At 37.1% G+C, this 21,742-nt stretch overlaps 1 protein-coding gene across 2 annotated transcripts in view; it reads right to left on the bottom strand.

Moving 5' to 3' along the window:
• HLTF (helicase like transcription factor) overlaps positions 1 to 11,384 on the bottom strand; it is a 34,933-nt gene extending 23,549 nt beyond the window's left edge. For both annotated transcript variants that reach the window (XM_031957791.1, XM_031957792.1), the window contains exons 1-9: positions 11,305 to 11,384; positions 10,921 to 10,950; positions 7,208 to 7,415; positions 6,044 to 6,210; positions 3,905 to 4,038; positions 3,337 to 3,434; positions 1,963 to 2,037; positions 1,576 to 1,767; positions 31 to 120 (exon numbers count right to left, since the gene is read on the bottom strand). In XM_031957791.1, the coding sequence (XP_031813651.1) occupies positions 31 to 120; positions 1,576 to 1,767; positions 1,963 to 2,037; positions 3,337 to 3,434; positions 3,905 to 4,038; positions 6,044 to 6,210; positions 7,208 to 7,415; positions 10,921 to 10,950; positions 11,305 to 11,324 (1,014 nt within the window). In that variant the 5' untranslated portion in view covers positions 11,325 to 11,384. The remainder of the gene's footprint in view (positions 1 to 30; positions 121 to 1,575; positions 1,768 to 1,962; positions 2,038 to 3,336; positions 3,435 to 3,904; positions 4,039 to 6,043; positions 6,211 to 7,207; positions 7,416 to 10,920; positions 10,951 to 11,304) is intronic.
• Positions 11,385 to 21,742: the final 10,358 nt, after the last annotated feature.

The raw sequence follows: 21,742 nt of genomic DNA, 5'->3' as shown, positions 1-21,742 counted from the left end.
CATAAAACAAAACATTTTCAAATACTCCACCTCCTTCAATTCATTAGTTTTTTCAACAGGAAGAGGCTTGCCATCGTAGAAGTTGGTTAGAATCACTGCAATGGCTGCAAGAGTTTTACCCTAAAGGGAGGGAAAAAGGCTTTATAAATATATATAGATTACTAGAAGATGTCTCTTAACTATTTTGTGGAATGATCCATGTACCACATAACCAAAGGAAAAGTATATTGGACCAATGGTGCTTATGAAATATAATTTATGCATTTAATGAGTCCCTCTACATACTCTAAATATACTAGTGATCTAAAACTCTGAAGTTCTGCAAAATATGACTGGCATTAGAAAAATAACTCTCCTCACCTATAAAAAATATGTGAAGAAATGGCTCTATTATATAATAACAAGCATCTCAGAAATGTATTATTTAACTGATATGCCAAAAGTGCATTGAAACACTACTATGTCAAGTTTCAAAAAAATTTATTTTTAACCCTTAACTCTTTTAACTCAGTTACCTTTGAAACAAATTCTATTTTAAAGCTTTTTGTTGTTAAAAGCTCTTATTTCTCTAGTGTTGTTGACAAGATAATTCACATTGGGGAAACTAAGACACAAGTGACAATTTGCAATAAAAGTATGCATGCAAGACACAATGTGTTGAACTTAGGCAGAAGTATATGAATTTAGTAATTTTTTAACAAATACTTTCTCCAACTGCTTATAGATACATAAACAAGGATTAGAAAAACAGCAGGGGGAAATAGATATATGTACCCAACCTACAAATTACCTATCAAAATGCTGGGGGTAGGTTAGGAACATGGAACTGTTTGTAAATTGAAAATTTACATGGAACCTTTCATTTAAAGAACTGAGGAAAATATTGCTCTTACATGGTAGAAACTACAGGAAAAATGAGCAGAACCAGGAGATCATTATATACATCAACAATGATACTGTATGAGGATGTATGCTGATGGAAGTGTATTTCTTTGACAAAGAGAACATCTAACTCAAGTTTCAATCCCTCAATGATGGACAGAAGCAGCTACACCCAAAGAAAGATCACTGGGAAATGAATGTAAACTGTTTGCATTTTTGTTTTTCTTCCCGGGTTATTTTACCTTCTGAATCCAATTCTTCCTGTGCAACAAGAGAACTGTTCGGTTCTGCACACATATATTGTATCTATTATGACCTATTTAACATGTACAGGACTGCTTGCCATCTGGGGGAGGGGGTAGAGGGAGGGAGGGGAAAAATCAGAACAAAAGTGAGTGCAAGGGATAATATTGTAAAAAATTACCCAGGCATGGGTTCTGTCAATAAAAAGTTACAATTATTTAAAGGAAAAAAAAAAAAAAAAAAGAAACTACAGGAAAGATTTTTTTTTTCTATAAAGTCAAAAATGTGTCCCTCAAATCCAGATCAACATACCTATTTCCGTTTAATGAGTCATTTTTTAAAAAACCTATTATGAACAACATTACACTTTTATTTTCACACCCAAACCCTTTTCACTTACCCCCAAATGTTATTACCCATTCTAGGGAGAAAAAAAAAAAATACAATTACCAAACCCATATCATCAGCTAAAATTCCTCCAAGAACATTCTCTGGTGGTTCCTTTTCAGAAAAATTGGTAATTGTGTTATAGTAGGAGTTATTTCTTTGTTCCCAAAATGGAGGTAGTTCTTTGCTGTTTTCACGTGAAATCATCCAAGCCAATGCTTGTTTCTGGTGTGGAAGTAAAGGTGTTTCAATAGCCTACAAGTAAAAGAAATCCTGTGAGACATAGCACAAACCTTTCTTTATTTTTCCATAGAAACTAGTGAAAATGTGAATAATACAATAATCTGACAGAAAAGGAAGTCAGAAATGTCCAAAATGACACAGTAGTATTTTACAGCACACTTAAAACAACCCAAGTAGTCTTCAATATAAAGACCACAAACTCAGTACCTCAGCTGGTTCCATTTCACGAGTTTTATCATCTTCTTTTAAATCTTCAAACAATTTGTCAAATTCTGTTTTGAGCTGTAATATAAAATAGTCATAATAATGCAAATTACTAAGATAAAAATCAAACTTGAATCTGCCTTTAGAATACTTGGCTATATCAGAAAAATGCCTATGCATTAAGGATCCATTATTTCATTGCCACTCAGTTTGGGAGAATTCATCCAGCAGATTTCACCCTAGGTAGAGGATTGACTAAAGAAATGAACAACTTTCCCATGGTCATAGAGTTAGAAAAGCATCAGAGTTGGGATATTCTGTTTCAGTCTTTTACTCTTTTTCTACAAAAGACTTAAAATCATCTGCTACTCCAAACAACATAACTATGCAATTCCCAAGTTATTCATTCTTAAAACAAAGGCAATGGGGCACAGAAGAAAATAGCACAGAAGTACAAGTCAGGAAACTTGCTTCTTAGTGTCTACAACCTTAGGAAAATCACTCAATGTCTCTAGGTATCAATTTCCTCATTTGTTAGAATGAGATTAGATAATCTTCAGAGTTCTTATAATTCCGAATTTGAAGCTTCCAATTAGTAACTACATTAACATAACACAATTCTGGATGGAAAATGAACTCAAGATTTTATATACTTTAAATGTATCAGGGTCCTATTTAAGTAGTTGTATTCCTGTTGCTATCCTGAATGTGATTGAAGGCAAGGATCCATTGTATCCAGGGTTCTTCCCCCTCTCCTCTCAACATACCTTCCTTTCCACTTTCCCACTGGGAACCCAAATCAAATCAATCCCACCACTACTTCTAGAAAGATCATAATCCATCAGCTCTCATATGGCTCCACTCAATAACCCTATGATAACCCAGATCAAAATATTCTCTGATGGATACCACTATTTGGTAGGTCTCCTAACAAAATTTTAGTTGCTTAAGGATAGGCACCATTTCACTTTGGCATTTAGAGTAGTGATTGGCTTATAATAAACACTTAATGTATGTTTTTGATTTATTTATTAGATGGAAAGGGGCAAGCAGTCAGAAGGAAAAGACATGCCAACACAAAGGACTATAAGTTAGTTTGCATATGGACACAAAAATATTATCATAGATTATTTAGGATAATAATAGAAGATAGAGATATTACAACCCTAAATTAACAATGTTTAACATGCTTATGCTCTAAGCTTAGGTGGTATATTTGCAGCAATTAATATTAAGAAAATATTTATATTCTAGTCCAGTAATTCAAAAAGCAGGTTAAGAGATAAGCACTGGTAAATACAGCAAGATCAACCAAAGCTAATGACAGAAGAAAAGACTCTAATCCAAGGCAAAACCCAAAAGAGAAAAGAAGCAAACCTGTTCAGTTGTCATTTGCACAGCAGCATGAATAGGTACACTATAACTTGGTCCAGCTCTTTCAGAACTCCAACTACTACCAAAATTAAATCCTGAACCTGTGGTTCCACAAAACAAACCACATTAGCAAAAGTTATTATAATAACTTTACATACACAAATAAAAACATTTTAAAAGTGACATGTTTTGCTAAAAATCTTCTGGACAAAAAAAGTATTTAATCCTAACCATCAGATTATCTTACATTACTAAAAGCAAATCTCTGAGCAAATAAAAAGCCCTCTTCCAACAACTCCTTGAAGCAACACAACATTTATGATTTATAAAAGCCCATATTTATAACCAGTAATCTCTTTAAAATGACAGTAGAATAAAAAGATTACATTTTGAAGCTTCAGCAGAGAGATTTTAAGCCCTTAGGGAACTCACAAAGAAAATGGGCAGACTAAACAAAATTACTCCTACCAAAATAGTCTTATAATCCTTACATTTTTAAGAACAACTTGACAAATTCAACCAGAATAGAAAACAAAGTTAATATATCAAAATAATTAAGTTTTGAACTTACTTTTTGGTGGAGGCCCCAATTTAAATCCATGTTTCTTCAATTGATCTAAAACTGCTTTTCTATTTTCTTCTTTTCCCCAAAAACTCATCTGAACAGGCATAGTAAAAGCATTGCTTGTTCCATAATGGACCACCCTATAAAGATTTGGGGGGAATAAAATAGGGATTCTTTTATTTTTCATTAGCTTTTTTCCACAAAAGTATTAAAACTAATTATTTTCATTCAATTAAACCTATAAAATATATATGGAAAGAGAATGAAAAACTATAATGAAAATCCCTTATCTGTCTCAACTTTCATTCTTGCTAAGGTCCTGCCTGACAACTAAGCAGGGAAAAATACCAAGTAGGAGCTGAAAATCAAAGGGGAAAAAAAGTGAGTAGAAAATGGGAAAACAGATTAGTTAACTGCCAGAATGTTGGAAGAGATAATGAAGTATTTAAATAAGATAATTTTTGTAATAGTATAATTTGGAATACAAGGGAACTTTACATTGAACTGATTATGATATAATTGGACAACAGAGCAACTTGAAGGTTAGAAACCTGTCCTATCAGAAGAATTGGAACATGAGAGATTAGGGAGGATTTGAACAAATAAGAAGGTATATAACTGACTGAAGTTATATACTGTACTCTTTCCAGAATTCAGCACTGATAGAATAAAGATTCTTTACACTAGCAATACAAACTACTTTCTGTTCTTTCTTATAATTCAGCTACACAGACAACATGACAACAAGCGGGATGAGGAATCAAGGATGAAAGTATTAAAAAGGCTTTATTTCAGTCAGAAATATCTAAGAATCCAAGGTATTACTATCCACTATCCTTACTTCTGAGGAACTTAAATAGGCAAGGCTAGATCTAAAAAAATGTCTTCATAATATTTATTATTTCCACTTTATGAGGAAGAAACAATAGAGTCGGCAACTTATTTACAGGATCAAATTAAGAGAATGTATATAGTGTTTTTATATAAAATCCCAGTTACTAATGACAATATTATTACTACTATACTGCCAAAGCAAGGTATATCAATCTTTTAAAACTGTCAAGCATACTACTTAAAAGAAGTTAGAAATAAAATTTCTTCATAACTTAGTTGAATCATACAGTACCATTTCATTCTCTAGTTGTTTTACATATACATCAGGAATGAAATAAGAGATAAATTTTGGGATTAACTTCAGAACAAGTAGCACAACAATATACTCATTAAGAGCTGCTGAGCTGGTGCTTTTCCATCTATATGCTTTCAACAACAGTTTTTAAAAGGCACTGAAAACTTTAGGTTGTTTCTAAATCAAAAAAAAAAAAAAATAGTCCAAAGAAACTTTACTGTTCTAGGTACAAGATTTCTATGGAACAATATTTAGAATTATCAATTAACATTAAGTTAAGTCCCTACTGAATATATTTCCACTATGTTAAATAATAGCAAAACAATGTTAAGTGGTGACTTACACCTTCTTACAAACAAAAGGCAGGACAAAATAATTAAAAATAGGAGATAGTATATGATTAGTGTCGTATGAATGATATATTTCCTATGAACACTGTCCATAGTGTCTACACTTAGGACATGGACACTTACCAAGTAAGTGAATTCTTTATAACCAAGAAAACTTTACTTATATGCTTAACTACATGTACATGCTGTCTCCAAAGGTTATTTGTAAAAGAAATTTCCATATAAACTTGATTAATGTAGTTATTAGATGGAAAGGATAAAGTTACAGCATAAACAGAACTGTTCCTATTTCTTTTGCCTATCATCAATTAACAATTACTCTTAATTTGCATCACTCTTCCCACATACTTCCCCAAAACCTAAAAAGTCATTTAATTTCCCATCACCTACAAAAACACAAAGAATTATAAGAAAATAAAAAGGCATCGAGATGGTGTGTAAAGAATAGAGAAATTCTCAGCTGTTTGATCTGTTCACGAACATTCCACTTGCTGAAAGTTCCAGAGATACTTTTATTGTTGATCTTTAACCACCACACTAACGAGGACATCAAAGGTAGTTAGTACTTCATAGACCTGAGAAAAAATGATTACTAATAGGAAAAATACTGACTACTCCAGAATTAAACTAAAGTTACTTGTAAAATTCTTCAAACCAAATTCTTACCCTTCCACTTGGGCCAGTTTGTTGTCCATGATGTAGGCCAGAGGGGCTGCAAGTTCTTTCTTTATGTGACCCACCTGATTTCCATTGACATTATTTACTTTCACTGCATTTTTGTCATATGGGTTATTAGGCTCTCTCTGAAGTGCCACCATTTCATTATTATTAACCTAATAAAAAAATATTCAACAGAAGTAACATTTTTAATTTATAATACTTTAAATTGTACTGCTCAAAGCCTATAGTATAATACTCAAAAGTATTTTTCCCTGAGTTTCAGTCTATAACTGTTCAAAAATATTTTCTCTTTCTCTCAATATTTGCTGGTACTGCCCTTTCTTTTCAAATCTGAAAGACTAGTTCTAATCAATTAATTATCAAAGCCCTCAAAATTTGCACATTAATCAACACTATCTTAATTTTGTAGTTAAAACTTTGTTTTGAAATTTCCAAAACAGTACTATTTTACTAAGATGAAATTAAAATCATTATTCACAACTTAAAATTTTGCCAAGTATCTACTATAGTTCTTGGAATTTTTTCAAATACTAATTTCATTTTTATTAATTCTTCAGTACTGCTTTTCCTGCTTTCATTTTTTTCAAAGTGGCTATGATTCATACAACTCCTCAGTTTAAAAACACAGTCCACTTTGATGACAGTTTATGAGTACCAGAGAGGCTATATCATTGATTATAAGCAAGAATCTAAAGAAACACATTATATATGGTACACTAGTAAGAAAAGGCAGGAACTCATAAGGAAGAGAGGAATAGGTGCCTCCCTATTAGAAGCAGATAAAGTCCAAAGCAAAGATTCAGAGAAAATACATAGAAAAAGAGACACAAAGTGGGAAGGGGAAAAAAAAAAAAAAAAACACCACCACAAAAATAGAACTAGCCAGATATTTTAATAGGACATGAAAAGGAGATTTCAAAAAACTAAAAAGATATAATACAAAAATATGCATATTGACTCTTTTTAACATGTAAAACTCATTTTTTGAAAATATCATTTCCTCCTTATTCCCAAATCATTATCTTGTAAAGAACTCAAGTAAGCCCTACTATGGAAAACTATACTTGCTAATCATATTCCCTTTGAGAATACCTCTTCAATTATAATAACCAGATTACTAAACCAAGTGAATACCCATATTTTACTTACCACTCCTGTGTAATATCGTAATCCAACCACATGACCTCTTAAAGTTCCAAATAAAACTGAATCTAGATCTTCATCACCAGCTATAAAGTCATCTGGAGGGACAATGTCCTCAGGATCAAAAGGAGAAAATAAATTGGGATAGGTGCAGTGTGAAAAAGTTCCATGGACTCCATATTGGAAAGACTGCAAATATTTCCAAAGAGGATCTCTAATTAAAACAAGAGGGGGAAAATCAATTACTTTGGATTGTCCTTTTATCAAATATGAACAAATTATCCAATATTATAAAGACAATGAGATACAAGCAAAGTTGTATGGCACTTGTCTGGGAATCAGACTTCTCTTTGATTCTAACATTAACTAAATGATCCTGAGCAAGTCTCATTCCCTGTCCTCATCCATAAAAGGAGGAGTGGGAGGTAGCATGGTAAAAAAAAAAAAAAAAAAAAATATTAAAAAACTGAATTTAGCATCAAAGGATCTGTAACCAATTAAGATTCCTTTCCCCTTTTCCCCCTTTTAAAGTGGCTACCTCATGATCCAGCCAGGAGCTCTTACTGCCCTTAAGTCTGATCTAGACTTTAAACAGCCAATAGATCAGAAAAATACAGTATTCTCTACTACCTGGATTCCCAGATTTACGTATGCTACAATTTAATGTGAGGTGTTCTAAATAGTTAAAAAGCAGGTTCCAAATGTTTTCTTTTGAACACAGAGCAAAACCCAATTTTAAGAAATACATGTATAATGTAACACTTTTATAAAGCGCTATCTCTATAGCCTTGTAAATGGATTTTTGAGAATTTATCCATTTAGTTTCAGGAAACCTTTTTTTATATACCACCCTCCTCTGGCTCACATATATAGAAGTTTATAAACACAAAATATCCCAATCAAGAATCCCTTAAAAATCACCATCTCTAATCCTTGATCCAAAATAACTGGACTACTTGCCCCTCCCACCAAAGTCCAATACCTCTTGACCTTCATCTTAGGGTCCCCATGGTACAAGTTCCTCTCTTTTCCTCTATTCTTGAAATATGACCTATCCAAATTCTTTCCCCATGATCAGTTTGCCCTGAATACATCTGTCACTCCAACCATGAAATGTAAAGTACTGTATAACAAATGACTTCATATGTTCCTTTCCATGTGGCTAACAACTTATTTACAAAAACCATTTTAATTCTAAATATATGCTTTATATTCTAACTTTACCCATATGTCAAAGTCTCATGGGGAATGAAAAGAAAAGACAAAAAATAAGGCTGTTATGAAATCACTTGTCTCTACTATTTGAGGGTATAATTATTTCATCTAGAAATAACAGCAATTTTAGAATTATCAAAATAATGTTCCCATGGCACAAGTTCATCAAATAGCCAACCTCTTTTCCAAAACGGATATATAAATAATAGAAATCTTTCTTTAAATAGTTTTGTTGTATTTACATAACATACAAATAGTTGCTATCACAGTCTTCTCTCTAAAGATATCAATCAGTAAATAGAAAACAAACATCATTCATGACTAAATGATGAAAGACCTTCTAAATTAGAAGTTTTTAACCTGGGTCTGTCAACTTAAAAAAAAGAAAAACCAAAACCACTGTATTTCAATGTAATTATTTGTATTCTTTATGTATTTAAAAACATTATTTTGAAAAGAGATCAAAAGGCTTCACCAAAAGACCAACTTGCTACATGGAAAAGTTTAAAAACCCCTGCTGCTCAGGATCTGTGCCAGTATTCTAGCAAATTCTTGTCATTAATATATATATATATATATATATATATATATATATATATATATATATATATACACACACACACACACACATGCATGAATATATGCATGTGCGAACAAATGGATCAACTCCTCACACAATGCTGATGTTGGATTTGGATTTTGAGGATAGTTTTTGATCAATGATTCCAAACTAACCAGTTCTATTAAATGACTCAGAAGTTAAACAAACTTTCTATAGACTAAATTATAATAAATAATAATAATAAATAAATATCACTTACGCCAGGCTAAAACCCTTTACAATTATCCCACACAGGATTCTTACAATCACCCTTCGAAGTAGATTACTACTATTACCCCCATTTTACAGATGAGGACTTGCCCACGGTGATATAACTTTGTTAAGTGTCTGAGACTGAATTTGAACTCAGGTCTTCCTGATTCCAGGACCAGAAAGGTCTATCTAACTTGCTACTTATGCTTTATTTTACTGGACTATAAAAATATATATATATATTTTTTTAAAACATTGAATTCCTAAGTTTACTATGTATTTTCTCAATCAAGATACTAAAAATACAAGAATCATGTGCAAGTTTTTACAACTTACAACACACAGAAACACTGACTTGTCCAATCATTCTTCAAAATCTGTCTGGCAGGGCCAATCTTTGTAAAATTTACTTTAAGATGTTATACGATTTCATTTTAAAAATCAGCTCCAAAAATACATATAATTTCTGCTGACTATGTAAGCAGCAAAATACTACCTTTTCTCTTTAGCTCTCTGTAGTTTACTATGTATTTTCTCAATCAAGAAACTAAAAATATAAGAATCATGTGCTAGTTTTTACTACTTACAACACACAGAAACACTGACTTGTCCATATTATTCTTCAAACTCTGTCTGGCAGGGCCAATCTTTGTAAAAATTTACTTTGAGATGCTATACGATTTCATTTTTAAAAATCAGCTCCAAAAATACATATAATTTCTGCTGACTATGTAAGCAGCAAAATACTACCTTTTCTCTTTAGCTCTCTGTCTGTGGCTTCCAGAGTCTCCCTAGGTCCTGTTGCACATTTTCCCCCTCCTGCCCAACACCTGCGCTTGGATGGATGTAATGTTGGCCAGCAGTTGTAGCTTACTCAGGCAAGCAACTTTCCTTCCCCGTACAGCTCAGAGTTCCTCATTTTCTACCCGGGCTAAGAGCATCACTTTCTATCAGCCTCTTTCTCCTTTGCTCCGACTCAAACAGCTACAAGTTTTTGGAGCGAGCCGATAAAACGCGTCCCCTCCGTTCCATTTCCGCAGTGATTAGCGTCTCCCACCGCCAGTCTCTCACACCCCCCAGCCAAATCGCGTCACTTTTACCATAGTTCCTGGGTGTTTACGGTTTGCAAAGGGGCAGCTTCTTTCTCTTACTGAGCCCGACTTCCTTAGTGCAGCCTTCCCCCTCCGGCCTCTTACTGAGCACAGTCCAGCCTCCAGCCGGGCCCCGGGAGGAATCCGCCGCCTCTTCCAAACTCCTCCCTCTGCCCGCCCGTCCCGGAGCCTCTCTCACGGTGCCACACCCCCGGAGCCCGGTGCCCGGCCCGAGGTGGGCACCAACTGCTTCCTGCACCAAGGGCCCCCGATCCCACCCCGGTCTGTCTCAGCCGCCGAGGGGGCGACCACCGCGTTATCTATTTTGTGAGATTCTCCAGCAAATGAAGGAGCAGGAGCCCCAAGTGTCTGCCAAACATAAAACCGCCCCCTCCCCCCTGCACAGTACGAGGTCCTTAGCCCCGGCCCTTCCCCCCCCCACGCCCCGCGCCCCCAGCCCGCATTTTATTTAAAGGGAGGAGGGGGAGCGGGCACCGCGGACGCAGCGACCGCTCCTCCCCCGGGGCCGCCCGCTTCCCTCGAGCCCGAGCCGCGCGGCTTCGGGGAGACAAGTTTAAAACGCACGAAGGCTAACTCACACTTTAAAGAACACCTGGGGCGCGTCCGTCCTGGAGGGGAGAAGAGAAAGTCCTCGGGTCAAGCCGAGAGCACGTGAACGCTTCTCCCCAGTTGGGGTTTTTGTTTGGCTGCTGTTGGTTTGTTTTTCTCGGGGATCCCGCGGACGGGGCCGTCCCCGGAGGAGAGCCCGGACAGGTGAGGGGCCCTCCCTCTCCCCTCCCCCCGCGCCCCGGGCCAAGGTCTCGGACAGGGGACCCCCGGCTGAGGACGGGAAGGGAGGGTGAGGGGGACGCGCGCAGGACGGGCCCCTCCCACCCGCCACGCGCAGCGCGGGGATTCCCAGAGGGGCTGATTTGGGGATCGGGGCCAACCGTTACCCGCCCCCCCTCCCCCGGCCCCTTCACCTCCTGAACATCCAGGACATGGCGCTGGGCACGAAGGCGGGGTCCGGGACCCCGCCGCTCTCAGGCCCCCCCGGCCCGCCTCGCTCCTCCGCCGCCGCCGCTGCTGCTCGGGTCCGGGCCGCGCCGCTGAGGAGAAGCGGGGAGAAGGCAGCGAGCGAGCGCGCCGCGAGAAGGATGCGAAGCCGAAGCTCGGGCCGCCTCTCCGCCCCGCTCCGCACCTCCCCTCACTCCGCCTCTGCCTCAGCTTCTGCCTCAGCGGCGGCGGCGACGTCGCGTCCCTTCCTCCGCCCGTCGTCGTCGAGCGACGCCGCCGTCTCCCTTCCCGCAACAAACCCAGCCCCGCGATCTGACGAGACTGGCAGCGGCGCGCCCCAATCGAGGGCAGGCTCGCCGGGATCTTAACCAATCAGCGTGTAGAAGAGGCAGGCGGCGACCGCCCCCGCGCTGCAATTCAAAGAGGTGAGTGGGCCGGACCCCGCGCGGCTGGTTTCATCCGGGCTTTTCCCCGCCCCCTGGGTTGGCGCGCGGTGCTGTCCCTCCCGCCCGGGGGGATTGGGGAGGACGGGGGGAGTGTGGTGAGTGATGACCCAGCGCGAAAGCCTCCTGCCCGCAGCCCTCCTAGCTGCGCCCGGCCTCCGCCGCTGTTCCGAGCTGGGGACCTCCGGCCCGTGTGCTCCCTGCAGCCTGGGCAGATCCCGGGGCCGCTCGGGATTCCTGCATCCCGCGCGCCCCCAGACACCCAGCCCGGGAGCCCCATGTTTCCGGTGCTGTGCCTCAGGGAGCAGCTCTAGAAACTAAGTTTCATTTTGCGTCTCTTCGAGACTCGCAATCAGAAGTGAGATGTACGGCTTGTTCTTGACCTTGTAATTTGTTTCTAAATAATGATTTTTTTGGAAAAAAAAAAAAAAAAAAAAAAAAAAACTCAAAGCGCCCAAGACTGTCCCTTTGAGAAGGCGTGACTATACCCACCCTTTAGGGAGGCTGGATTAGGTGCGCCTCGTAGAATTGCATTGTTCTCTTGTCCTTCTCGTGCTCGCGCCCCTTCCTTTTGTTTCCCACGCCCGGGCTGCACTCAGTAGGTGCAGAATTAATGTCTGCCTTAGTGGAATTAATGGGACTGCTAGATCTTTAAAAGCCTGGTAGATTTTTAAAGGAGGGAACCTCGGGGGCTTTTGGTAACAATCCTCTCGGAACGTTTGCTCCCTTAGAACGCAGTTAGTTCCAATTGTACTCGTGATATCTATCGCTCAGATTTTAAAAATCTATTTTAATGTTAATTCAGTTTGGAGGAGTTGGGCGAGAGGGCTAAGATTTATTTTCAGCTGAGATTCCCAGAGATGAAGAGGGCCACGAAAGCCGAAGCTCGATGGCCCCTGGGGGGCTGTACTTTGGTTTGGATCTAGATTGCCCTTGAGTCTCTCTTCAGATGCGGGATTCTGGGATGTATAACAATTAACTCAATTCCTCTAGGATCAGATGAACTGATGGGATTATTTTAGATCTGGAGCTGGGTTCAAAACCCAGTTTTACAGGAAGCACAATGGGCAATGGACTTGCCTTATGATCCTAAGGCTCCCCAAGTTATTTTTCTGTCTACCTTTTTTTTTTTTTTTTAAACAATACAATAGATATGATTCACTGTTCATTTAAAGAAGAATTTCAAATTATATAATAAATATTATATATAAATAAATTATATTATAAAGAAGAATTTCAAAACTGACTTCGTTTTATCAAACTCGTGATAAATTTGATGGGCACAGAAAAGAGTAAAAACTATGACTTCAAATACAAACTTTGAATGTGAAGTTGAATTTATGGACAGCTACATTCCCTCAAATGATCCAGAATTTATCATTTCAGTTTACCTAAGCCAGAATTAATCATCAGGTTTATTCAGTGGATAAACTCAAACCAAGTTCTATGAAGCATCTAGAAGGGAAAATTCCATTTTTTTGCCCCTCCAACCATTTTCCCCCTCCACTTGATTTGATATTATTCTTCTCAAAATGCATCTATACTAAGATAGCTCGTCCCTTTATATGAGTAGATCTGGAAATAGGATTTCCATTTTTATCAACATTATTTACCTATAGATAATGGATACATACCTCTCATGCATGTGACTGATCAGATATAGTCTTCAAGTTCTCAACATGTATGTGTATACACATAAATAAAACATGCGCATATATATGAATGTATATTATCTATGTTTGTATATACACATTTATACACATATTTATATATTGTAACATTTTCACATTCTCTAAATCCCAGCTTCTTAAACTGTGGGTCATAACCCTACATGGAGTCATGTAACTGAATGCGGGGTTATGAACTTATGATTTATTATCTTTGTAACTCTTTGATTTGTATACCTATTTTATATTCCATTGAACCCAGGGTCAAATAAGAGCTTCTCCAGCATAAAGGGTCACAAGTGGAAAAAGTTTTAAGAAGTCCTCTTCTAAATATAACATCTGCATTGTAGTATATAGATATGTATATACACATACATGTATGTATTGTATGAATTACATGATTTATTTGTGTAATTTATCATATAATATTAGATTAATTACATAATTTAGAGAATATTTCTATTAATATTTGATTATATGTACATATAAATTAATCTTGTGAACTCACCTTGGTATCACTAATAGAACGTTGAAATATTATCATCATAGTCAGTAACTATGTCTGCAGTCTAAAGTAGGAATTTAGAATCTGTTTTTGTTCTAATCTTGGTTACCATTTTCCACAATCCCCTTTCCCATTCCCGGATTTCCTTGAATTTCTGTGGATTCCCACAGAATCACCTAGTCAATGGAAAACATTTACACATTTGTATTTCAAGATCTGTTCCACAAACTCTGCTCCCTGAATCCCTCTGGAGGCCTTAGGACAAGACCCAGTAACTTTTCACAACTCTACAGTAGGACCAAGGCCATGTTTCTTTCTCAGAAATTGTTAGTTTGATTTTTTTATTACCCAACACCCACCCTCATTCTAGCCCAGACAAGAGTTCCCTTGAAACAAATCGTCCAGTTTCCATGCTCTGAAATATTCACTCCAGATTTCTGTAGTTCCTGATTTACTTTAAATTTGAGTAAATATTTTCCTTTCAAAAATAAAAGTAAAAGAAAAAAGATTAGTACAGAATCTTGGGATAAACTGTAATAATACAATGATAAATATTTATTAATTGATTGGAATTGGGAGGGTCATCTCAGATGCTGTCCAGGTTAACCTGTTCTCTATATAGATAGCATTTGTGTAACCAGTATAGATTTTAAGGTTTCCAAAGCACTTTACAAATATTCTCTCACTTAATCATCATGTCTACCCTGTGAGGTAAGTGTTATTATTCCCATTTTACAAACAAGGAAACTAAGGCATTATTAAGGAGGATTTTACAGATGAGCAAACTGAGGCAAACAGAGACTTAACAATTTGCCAAGAATCACACATCTAAAAAGCCTCTAAGTTCAGATTCGAAGTTAAATCTTCCCAACGTTAGAATTGTAACTTGTTTTCCTTTGTAACCCTATGAATTTATCTAGTCCATTTAAAAAGCATGATTCTGAGAAGGGGTCTTTATGTTTCGTTTGTTTTACTTGATTGCCAGAGAGACCCAGGACATATAAAAAGTATTAACAATACCTGGTCTAGGTAGTTTCCAGCTTTTCAAAGTCCTTTCTAAAATGTGGCACCCAAAAATGAACACAATATTCCAGCTGAGTTCTGACCGAGACAGAATGCAGTAGGGCTTTTCCCTCCCTAGCCCTGAACCCATAAAGCCCAAGGTGTATATATTAACACAGCCCCTTTTCACTATTTGGGCAGCAATGTGGCACAGTGGATAGAGCCTGGAGTCAGAAAGATCTGAATTCAAATGCCACTTTGACATTTATACATTTTGACATTTTGTGACATATTGACATTTGACATTTAACTAACTGTGTCTAAGTAGACAAGCCACTTAACTCTGCCTCAGTTTCCCCATCTATAAAATGAGCTGAAGAAGGAAACGGCTAAACTACTCTAGTAGCTTTAGCAAGAAAATCCCAAATGGGGTCATGAAGAATCAGACAGGACTGAAAAACGACTGACCCACAGACAAAATTACTATATTAATTCATATTGAACTTTTTCAGATAAATTGTCATGTCTGCTGCTCTACCCCCTCCCCCAAGCATCACCTTGTACCTAGGAAAATAGGGTTTTTGGATGTAAGTGTAAAACTTTTACATTTTGATTATCTTGCAAAAGATTATGATAGACTCCTCATTTTATACTTTAAGACATTACATGGGATGTTTGTTTCAGAACTTTGTAACACACTTCCAGAATATCCTTTTCCTCCCATTTTTCATGTTGCCATTATTTTTCTTTTTATTGTTTGTGTTGCTATTATTTCTTGCCTCCACCATCTAAAATAAATGTGGGCTGAAACACATAGAGACACAAATACTGCATTTCAATATCATTATGCAACAAATCAGTTTTATTATTTTGAGAATGTGCCAGGAGTTAGTTCCCAAACTTGTCCTTATCTTGCATTTTGAAATCACTCTTGTTTCTATTCACATAAAGACTTACCACAAATTAGTGGAGTTCTGTCAGTGAATACATTAATCAAAAACATTTAGTAAACATAAGTGTTTACTGTGTACCAGAAACTTCACTAGTCCTTGAGGAGATATATATATATATATATATCTCCCAAGGACTAGTGAAGTTTCTGGTACACAGTAAACACTTATGTTTACTAAATGTTTTTGATTAATGTATTCACTGACAGAACTCCACTAATTTGTGGTAAGTCTTTATGTGAATAGTTAATATGTAATCACAGTCTTGATAAATATGTTAAGGTATACATTTTTCCAATTAAAAGATGAATTGTGACGTGGTCAGTTCCAGGTTCAGGAGGAACTGGTTTCAAGTGTTACTTCTAATAGAGTAGCTATGTGACCAAGAGCACTGGACTTGAAATCAGGAAGATTCATCTTCAAGAGTTCAAATCTAACCTCAAACACTTACTATCTGTGGGACCCTGGACAAGTCATTTAACCCTGTTTGCTTTAGTTTAGTCATCTGTCAATTGAGCTGGAGAAGGAAATGGAGGACCATCCAGTATCCTTGCCAAGAAGACCCCAAATGGGGTCACAAAGACTTGGACACAACTGAACAGTAACAACATGAATAACACAGCAAAGTCCTTGGTCTATCAGAAAAAGATCTAGTTGTATCAATGACAGTGACATTATTATCTGCTTTGTACCCTAAGAATCCTAGGGTTTTCTCACCTGACTTGCTATTATGTTATATTATTATGACATAACTTTATTACTATAATTATTACCATCTTACATTATAAATTATAATTATATTATATGTATTATAACATGTAATATTATTATATATTATATTATTATAACATAAGTTCCATTAGGGCCAGGACACCCTTTTTTTCCTACTTATATTTTCAAGGCTTCCACTTATTCAGTCTTTAAAACGGTGGATAAAAAGAGATAGCTGGTTCGCACTGGTGAAGGGAGGTTGGGAGGTTCAACACATATAGAGAAGATTCTTTACATTGATGACAGGACTGAACTAGTTCCCACTAATTTATTTTTAAATGAACGTGAAAAGATTTCTTCCATAGCCTCAATTTTGCCTCATCCTCACAAAGAATAGCTAAGAAAAAACTATAAATACAGTGAAGAAGAAAATTGACTCACGAATAGAGTTGGAGGTATATTTTGCAATACTGGCACCCAACTGACTTCAAACAGGGCTAACATCAATCTTAAGGGGAAACAGGAACACTTAACGATTACTAGCTTTGTGACCTGGTCAAGTTACTTAACCCCAAATGTCTCCAAAAAAAAAAAAAAAAAAAAAAAAAAGAAATTAAAAAAAAGATAATGAAGACTATTTGATAACTAGCTACATTATCCTATTGAAAGGTTCCAAAAGTTAGGGTATTCCATGAAAAATTTGAAAATTTATGTATTGGAGAGAAGATAATCTTGGTGGGATAGATGGTGAAAGGAAAGAGTTTGATAATATATATGAAAACATTTGAAAGGAACAACTAAAGAAAATATTCCTATCTGCCAAAACAGAATAAACGAGGGTTTGAGACATAATACTTTACATACTGTGCTAGAATAATTAGCTCAAAGATCTAATGAGAAATAAGTGAACTCTTCGATAATCAGAATCTCTGAATTTATTTCCACTCAGTGAAGTGACCTAGATCAGGGCCAAAATTAGAGAACTTAGAGAACCATATCTTATTCTTAGTGGACATGGCTTTCATTTCATTCATAAGAATTATCCTTGATTCAGGGTTCTTAGTCCTGATCTCATTCAGAATCAAAGCAACAACAAACTAGAGGGTGAACATGATATACAAGTATTGCTGCCATAGATCTTTGCTATGTCCGGCTTGCAGAGAGCTTTAGTATATATTATGAGAGGACAGGACAAAGAAAAAAATTATATTTTTTATGTGCTTAGATAAGCTTAAGTTCCTGTTGCACTGAATTGGACCTATAAAAAAGGTTAAGTTAAGCCAGGGGCAGAAAAAGTTTGGGAGCCTCTGAAATATGAGTGAGGTGTCTTTGTATTTCCTGATTTTGTGGGTATTTTATTCTCCAGGAAGAGGAAAAACTGTTCTATAAGCTCATTATACCACCAGGTGTCTCCAAACACTAACATTATCAAGTTAGCAAATTCGAGATGGGGAGAAGTCTGGAGAAAAATAATGCTCCATGCTTGGAAAAAGAGGGAGATACAGAATCACAGATTTGAGTGTTGTGAGGGTCCTGGCTGGCCATACCTAAAAGGAATCCCTACCCTAAACTCCTGGCAAATGGTCTTTCAGCCTTTGCTTAAAGGACTTCCAAGGAAGGAGAGCCATCCATCTCCCTTAAAACATCATTTCCCTTTGGGCTGATTCTAATTGGAAGCAACATATTCCTGATACCAAATGTAAATTTTCTCTTTGTGATTTTTTTTGTTCTGAGTTCCCCCCTTTCCATTTCCCTCTCAGATCCAGACATGGTGTTAACTTGTGGTTTATTTTGGTGAAAAAATGATTAATACATAAGCCATATATAAGGCATTTAAGAAAAAGAAAAGCAAAAGCCTTAAGAGCATTCATTCCTGGCTAAATATTTGGAATTGGAGTCCAATTGACATGACAAGCTATTGTCCCTCTCAACATGTGCCAACAATAATTAATAATAATAATACTAACTTGCATATATACAGTGCTTTGCAATGTGCTTTACACATGTCATTTCACTTGAGGTTCATCTGAGGTTATTATCTTGAACTGAGTCAAGTAACAATGTGGGGATCATGAAAAATTTGGCAACAGTAAAAGTTTTCTGAATGCTCCATGACCTGCAGAATCAAATATTCTGCCAATATTTAATTCTTTATGTAAAAACAAACAAGCACATCCATCTCATTAGTATGCAATTTTTGAGATCTATGGGCATCTGCAGCTGGAGCTGGGAGATGGATGCGGAGAAATGGGCTCTGAGTAGGTAAACCTGGGAACTCTCAGCAGGTGGCAAGAGAAGGGAAGCAGAGTAATACTGTAAAAAGGCTTAAATTTGCTGTTTTACTCCCTCTGCTATTTTTGAAAACTCACTTCCCTTTTTGGGACTTCCAGTTCCTCCTCCAACCAGGAGGTTGATGGTGTCTAAAATTCTGTCCTGCTCTAAATCAGTGGTTCCTTAAAGTCCATCACTGATAAAGACATCGAAGGTTGGAGCAGGGAGAGAAAGGAGATTTTCAGTGTTCCAAATCTAAATTGTCAAATGGAGATATCTTCCAAACTGCACTGATTCCCAATCTTACTAATTCACATTAATTAGATATTTATTTAGCACTCATTGCATATATTGGGACTCTGAATAGTTATAAATAAATACGATCAGTCCCAAAATGCAATTCCCATCTTCCAGGGACTTGGAAGGTGGTATGCACCCATGACAACGGACTCCTCTCCACCCCCTTTCCATGATGCTTTGGTTTTTTTTAGATGAATCTCTGGCACTAATAGGGTTTCAGATTGACCCTGCCCACTAGGCTGAAGTGGAACATTGGAAGTTGTCATATGATAACTACATGACAAAGATGCCTTTGAAGGATTTAGGGCCACAACATTCTCATCAGAGATCTCTTCTGTCTCAATGTCTGGCTTGGAAACTAATAAATTTTAAAAAATACTTTTAGGCTTAAAGCAAAATCTTTTGCCTAACAAGAGTTTATTAAAATACATTGTGAACAAATCTAATTTATACCATTTACCATATACTAATACACACACACACACACACACACCATTTTTCATATGTTTGGTATTTGATTCATACAAATATATAGAATGGTAATTTTTTTAAAAACAGGAATTTTTAAAAATCACATCCATTACTTTTAGGAGAAGGAGCAGCTCATTTTTGCTTATTCTGATGCTGTTTCAGGCAGCCTGGTCCCGGTGAAGTCAGGGACCTGGGGTTCCAATCCTGGCTCTGCTTTTGTGAGTTAGGGGTGGGATAAGGACGTAGAAAGCGGAAAATCTCAGAGCTTCTCTAAAACAATTATTTCCAACCTTTTTTGAGTGGCCATACCTTATTCTTATTTGTTTGACTCCTTTAGGAGGATTCCAAAATTTAATTATGTGTAAATTAAAAATATGAAAAGCAAAGTTTTATTTGGAAGTGGAAATATATAGAATCCCCCATACTCCTTAAGGTAAACAGCAGCATCCTGAACTGTCTCACAAATGTGAGAATTTGAGAATCATTCTCCTCAGATCTGAATGTTTTTTCTCCCTTTTTGGAACTGGTTGGATTAAATGGAGAGATTTTTGAGCAAAGGAGTGGAGTGATCAAAGCAGTATTTTAAGTGTCTTAGCCTGGTGAGGTAGTGTGTGAGGACAGGGAAGACACTGGAAATCAAATTAGTAAGTTGTTGACATCCAGAGACAAAATGATGAGATCCTGGGCTAGGCTGGTGGGAATGATGAAATCCAGGACCAGAAGAACAGTGGTAATGGGCAGGGAGAGGAAGTGAGGAACCTTGGAGACTCTTCAAAGAAAGGCTTGAAAGCAGCTGGAAAGAGACTGAATTTGCTGGTTAGCCTAAGCGACAAGGAAAATATTGGTGCCAGAGACTTCAAGAACCGAAATTTCAATTCGAGTTTATAATTAGGTGTCTGAATGTGGCACAGACAAGTGTCACTGCTTATCAGAAAGGTCATTTGGGGCTGCCATTGTCAGAGGAGCTTCTTGGGAAAAGTGGGAATTAGAAGAGACCCTTAGAGGAGGAACAGGATTTGGAAAATTAGGAAAGAGAATCCAACTTCTCTTACAATGATAACATGTGGCCATAGCATGTTAGAATTAACCTTAGATTTCCAGTTTTTCTTAGTCTTTATCATTACTATGAAGTTGTTATCTAGAATAATCATTTGCCTGTATCCAGTTCTCAGCTAGCACCAAACAGTTCTTCCAATTGCTTCCCAGTACTTGAGAATGCAGCTAATGTTCTAATTCCTTTGTTTCATCTTTACAAGGATGTATTCTCCAGTGCTACATGGAGGAAAGGCCCATTGTTGGCCACCATTTAACTCTCCCATCCCCACAGAAAGTCTGAGCACCCCTGATCAATAAGCTATAATATATATTATTGTATATTAATATATAATGGGGGATATAATGATACCTTGCTCTGGTGTCATAATAACAAGATCTATTGCTTCACAAGGTCTGTTGTTAAGCTCCTGTTCATCAGTCTTATGGTATGGCTGTTGCTAGATGCTCAGAAATGAATAGTGAGTCAAAAAGTTATAAGAAGCTTATAAGTTATAAGAAATCTCAATTTCCCCACTATCCCATGTGAGATGCTGGACATCCAGCCTTCCTTGAATTCTTCCAGCAATGAGAAACTCTCTGTCTTTCTATCTAACTTGCTCCATTTTGGATCAGATTGAATTGTAAAAATATTTTTCCTTGTATTCAGTTAAAATCTGCCTCTCTAGAACGTCTAACTATTGCTCCTAATTAGGGCTTCCAGAAATACTTAGGACTTGTATAATATTCTTCTTCCAGGAATTTTTGGTTAGATTGGATGGTCTCTGAGGTCCCTTCCAACTATGAAATTTTGTGCAATTGCTGACAAAATAATAAAAATAACTAACATTTATGTACAAAGTGCTTTCCAGATATTGACGCTCAAAACAATCTTATTTGGGCAGTTGTTTTTCTTATTTTACAGATAAGGAAACTGAGGAGTTAGGTGCCTGAGGTAGGAGTTGAATTCAGGTTTTTTACTTTCCAGTCCAGCGCTCTAGAATAGTGGGTCTTCATGGATTTCATCTAACCCAAAACTTCTTAAATTGTGG

Source organism: Sarcophilus harrisii, chromosome 3, assembly GCF_902635505.1.
Source record: "Sarcophilus harrisii chromosome 3, mSarHar1.11, whole genome shotgun sequence".
NCBI classification, from domain to species: Eukaryota; Metazoa; Chordata; class Mammalia; order Dasyuromorphia; family Dasyuridae; genus Sarcophilus; species Sarcophilus harrisii.
This window is presented reverse-complemented; position numbering and strand designations above follow the sequence as displayed.